This window comes from Mustela putorius, unplaced genomic scaffold (assembly GCF_011764305.1).
Source record: "Mustela putorius furo isolate JIRA1106 unplaced genomic scaffold, ASM1176430v1.1 tig00000127_pilon_pilon_pilon, whole genome shotgun sequence".
Lineage (NCBI taxonomy): Eukaryota > Metazoa > Chordata > Mammalia > Carnivora > Mustelidae > Mustela > Mustela putorius.
The window spans coordinates 5,724,473-5,729,036 of record NW_025421288.1 but is presented as its reverse complement, the minus strand read 5'-3'; the positions used below and the strand labels follow the sequence as shown (position 1 = coordinate 5,729,036).

Here is a 4,564-nt window from a genome sequence, read left to right as displayed (position 1 = left end):
AGGATTCGAGGGATTGACAGTAGGGAATGTGGACTGTATGCCTGATTACTGAACGGTGTTAATCGTCAGAACGACCATCCTCTCAACATTTATCATTCTTCATTCTCATGAACACATTGTAAATGGACAATGTCATTTCCATATTGCAGGTGGTAAAAGTTAGGTAAAATGTGTTGGCATGAGAATCAAAGATTGCACCAAATTAGCATTAGGTCATTGATTTTCATCTTCTACCTTCTGCTTTTCCCAAGTTCACAAGCCCAATAGCTCATGTTCAAGCTCATCTCTTCCTTTGGTTGGTAGATTCCTGCTGAGAGAGTTGAAAGGCTATGAGGATATACAGAAATGACTGGTGAGAGAGCTAGTGGTCTGTTGCCTCAGGATAGCAGTTTGCGAGTTTGCGGAAACCAGATCATAGATTTCCAGTCTCCATGTGAGTGCTCACCCCAGCTTACTGCTCTTGGAAGGCCCAAGCCTTCTCTGCAGTCTTTTCATGGCTGACTTCATCTCCTGGTTCCTCAGGGTGTAGATCATGGGGTTTAGCATGGGGGTAATGACCGTGTTATTGATGGACACAGCCGTGTCCATGGGTAGTGTAGTGAAGGGCCTGCAGTAGATATAGACACAAGGCACGAAGTGCAGAGTCACCACGAGGATATGGGAGGTGCAGGTGGACAGGGCCTTTTTTCGACCCTCCCCAGAGTGAGCTCTCAGCATTGCCAGAATGACAGTGTAGGACCCCAGCAGCAGGAGGAACCACAGCAGAGTCACAAGCCCATTGTTAGAGATCATGAGAAGCTCTAGGGCAAAGGTGTCGGTACAGGCCAGCTTAACCACTTGGGGCACATCACAGTAGAAGGCATCCAGGATGTTGGGGCCACAGAAGGGGAGCGGAAGCATCAAAATTATCTGAACAATTGAGTGCAAACCACCACCCACCCAGGAAGCCACCACTAAGCCCACCCACACCTCTTTCCTCATAATGGTCACATAATGCAGGGGTTTGGCGATGGCGAGATACCTGTCATAGGCCATCACAGAGAGGAAGAAAATGTCTGCCCCACCAGCGAAGTGGAAGAAGAAGATCTGTGCCATGCAGCCATTGTAGGAGATGGTTTTCCTCTCTGATAACAGGTCCACCAGGAACTTGGGAACGGTGACAGATGAAAAAACAATGTCCAGGACCGATTTGTTCCGCAGCAAAAAGTACATGGGGGTGTGAAGGTGGGACTCACAGCTAATGGTCACCACAATGAGGGCATTGCCTAGCACAGTTGCTACATACACAACAAGGAAGACCACAAACAAGAAAAATTCTAGCTCTTGGAAGTGAGTGAGTTCCAGGAAGACAAATTCCTTCACATTGGTGTGGTTGCTCTGGCCCATGGTGCAGACCACCCTCCACCACATCTACCTTGGAAGAAAGTATGTTCGGGTTAGGAGTATAGTGTTGTGAGGGGACAGCATCATTTATTGTATATTCTTACAAGGCTCTCTTGAACATGCAGATCATCATGACTACTCTGAAAAACTGGAGAGGGTCTCCCCTTTTGTGGCCTGGAAATTGTTTATCCTGATGATTCTTATTTCCTGCTGGAAATACCCTGACTGGACAGTAAAAGCCATCCTACTTCAGTGCCTTTCTTCTGACAAGAGGGAGATGGCAAGACTATGACTAATGGCTTGCCTTCTGTCCTGCAGGAGTGGCTTCCTCACATGTATGAAGGGCTTTATACATTACCAAAGGCCTTCACCTGCAGTGTCTCATTTTGATTTTCATTCTAATGATGTCTCTGTGGGGTCTGGAGAGTGGGTATGATCATCTCCACATAGGGGAAGCTGAAGCTTAAGAAGAAGTTAATGTCTTGCTCACATTTGCACAACTGCAAAGTTAACGAGTGGCAAATCAAGGATTCAAATCCAAATATTTTTTGGACTTGACAAGGAACAAATGTTAATTGGGTTCTTTTTTTTTTTTAATATCTGTAAGATTTTTTAAATTTAGTTACTGCTTAAATGAAAATGCCATCTATAATGTTACCAAATTATTCAGCAGTTATAGCTTGAATATATTTTAAATTCACTTCAAAATATAGCCATCAAATTTTTCTATTACAAAAAACATTATTTTTAAGTTCTTTACTTTAACAGAGTAATAGGAAGTTTTACACACACACACACACACACACACACACACACACACAGAAGACCCATGCACTTTTCATCCACCCTCGGCCAATGTTAGCATCTTTCATAGCTACAAGACAATAACAACACCATGAAACTGACATTAGTACAATTCACACACCTTTTTCATATTTTACCAGTTACCCATGCTTTCACATGTGTGTATCTAATTTTATTCAATGTGTAACTTTAGGAACTACCACCACAGTCAAGATGCATCATATGTTACAACTTATAGCCACCCATACCTCCTCCCTCTAAAGCTCTATCCCCTAGACACCACTAACCTGTTTTCCATCCCTATAACTACATTATTTCAAAATGTTATATAAATTGGTTTGTACACTGTGTAAACTTCTATGATTAGCTTTTTAACTGGGCTCTTCTAAGCCTTCTTTCCAACTAGGCCTGGGCCTTAGCCTTCTGTGTCTTTCCTTGCTGAGAATTCTGCTAAATCAGTTCAGCAAGAAGCTGAACTTAAACAAAATTTATTTATTTATTTATTTATTTATTTATTTATTTATTTATAAAATTTCTTTTCAGCATAACAGAATTCATTGTTTATGCACCACACCCAGTGCTCCATGCAATATGTGCCCTCCTTAATACCCACCACCTGGCTCCCCCAACCTCCCAACCCCTGCCCCTTCAAAACCCTCAGATTGTTTTTCAGAGTCCATAGTCTCTCATGGTTCACCTCCCCTTCCAATTTCCCTCAACTCCCTTCTCCTCTCCATCTCCCTATGTCCTCCATGTTATTTGTTATGCTCCGCAAATAAATGAAACCATATGATAATTGACTCTCTCTGCTTGACTTATTTCACTCAGCATAATCTCCTCCAGTCCCATCCATGTTGCACAAAAGTTGGGTATTCGTCTTTTCTGACGGAGGCATCATACTCCATAGTGTATGTGGACCACATCTTCCTTATCCATTCGTCCGTTGAAGGGCATCTTGGTTCTTTCCACAGTTTGGTGACCGTGGCCATTGCTACTATAAACATTGGGGTACAGATGGCCCTTCTTTTCACTACATCTGTATCTTTGGGGTAAATACCCAGGAGTGCAATTGCAGGATCATAGGGAAGCTCTATTTTTAATTTCTTGAGGAATCTCCACAGTGTTCTCCAAAGTGGCTGCACCAACTTGCATTCCCACCAACAGTGTAAGAGGGTTCCCCTTTCTTCACATCCTCTCCAACACATGTTGTTTCCTGTCTTGCTAATTTTGGCCATTCTAACTGGTGTAAGGTGATATCTCAATGTGGTTTTAATTTGAATCTCCCTGATGGCTAGTGATGATGAACATTTTTTCATGTGTCTGATAGCCATTTGCATGTCTTCACTGGAGAAGTGTCTGTTTATGTAAGAAGCCCCTACCTTGACATCTGATTAAATGTGTCATCCCTTAACCCTTGAGATCTAACTCCTTTTATCTAAGATCTTGGCTTATCCTTGTAAGATCCTGTCAAGCTAGTTTAGCAAGAATTCCTTGGTCTGGAAGTGTCCTTTCATAATTTTCCATCCATCGACCCCTTCACTCTGCTTGTTGGCTATAAATACCCTCCTATCCTTATTGTATTTGGAGTTAAGCTTAGTCTCTCTCCTTTATTGCAGTCATCTTAATTCCTGTTGCAGTAGTCTTGAATAAAACACATCTTTCATTTTAAACAAGCATTCCGTGAATAATTTTTATTTGATAGACTCCAGAAGTTTTCTCCCAGTACCATTTTGGCAGAAGAGAGAATCTGGAAGTTACTTTGGTTTATCAGAATTATAGTGGGTGGATAGGGCTTAAGTGGTTCACTAAATAGCCTGAGTACTTAATCTTCACCTCCTCCTTTAAAGGATAAGAAGAGTCAGGCCCTGATAAGTCTCCTCCCTGCAGTCAGAGACCCCTGGACCTGACTGGGCCCACAGGGCTCTTGATGGAGTGGAGAGCTACGATCATTGGTATTATGGACAAATTGACTGTTAAAGCTTCAGGGGTGACTTAACCCCAAACTCCTCACTTTAGGGGTGAACAGAGAAGATTGTTTATTTTTTCCACAACAGTCTGACTTGATGAAAGGCAGAGAGTTTTTTTTAATATTCAAGTACTTTTCTGTTTTTTTTGTTTGTCATGAAAACACTGAAGATCTACCCTTTCAACAAATTTTAAGTATACAATAAAATATTTCTAACTGTAGTCACCATGCTCTACATTAGATTTCCAGAACTTACTTATTCTTCTTGCATAACTCAAGTGCTGTGCTTCTTGACCAACACCTCCTATCTCCTGCTCCTTTCAGCCTCTGGTCACCACCATTCTACTCTCTGTCCCTATGAGTAGGGCAAGTTATGCTAAATGAAATAAGCCAGGCACAGAAAGACAAGTA

The 4,564-nt window shown here is 42.0% G+C and overlaps 1 protein-coding gene across 1 annotated transcript; it reads right to left on the bottom strand.

Annotated features, from left to right (window-relative positions):
• Positions 1–441: 441 nt before the first annotated feature.
• LOC101690337 (olfactory receptor 4D6) lies at positions 442–1,386 on the bottom strand. Its single transcript, XM_004770475.1, has one exon. The coding sequence runs from the start codon at positions 1,384–1,386 to the stop codon at positions 442–444; it is 945 nt and encodes a 314-aa protein (XP_004770532.1).
• Between the last annotated feature and the right edge of the window lie 3,178 nt (positions 1,387–4,564).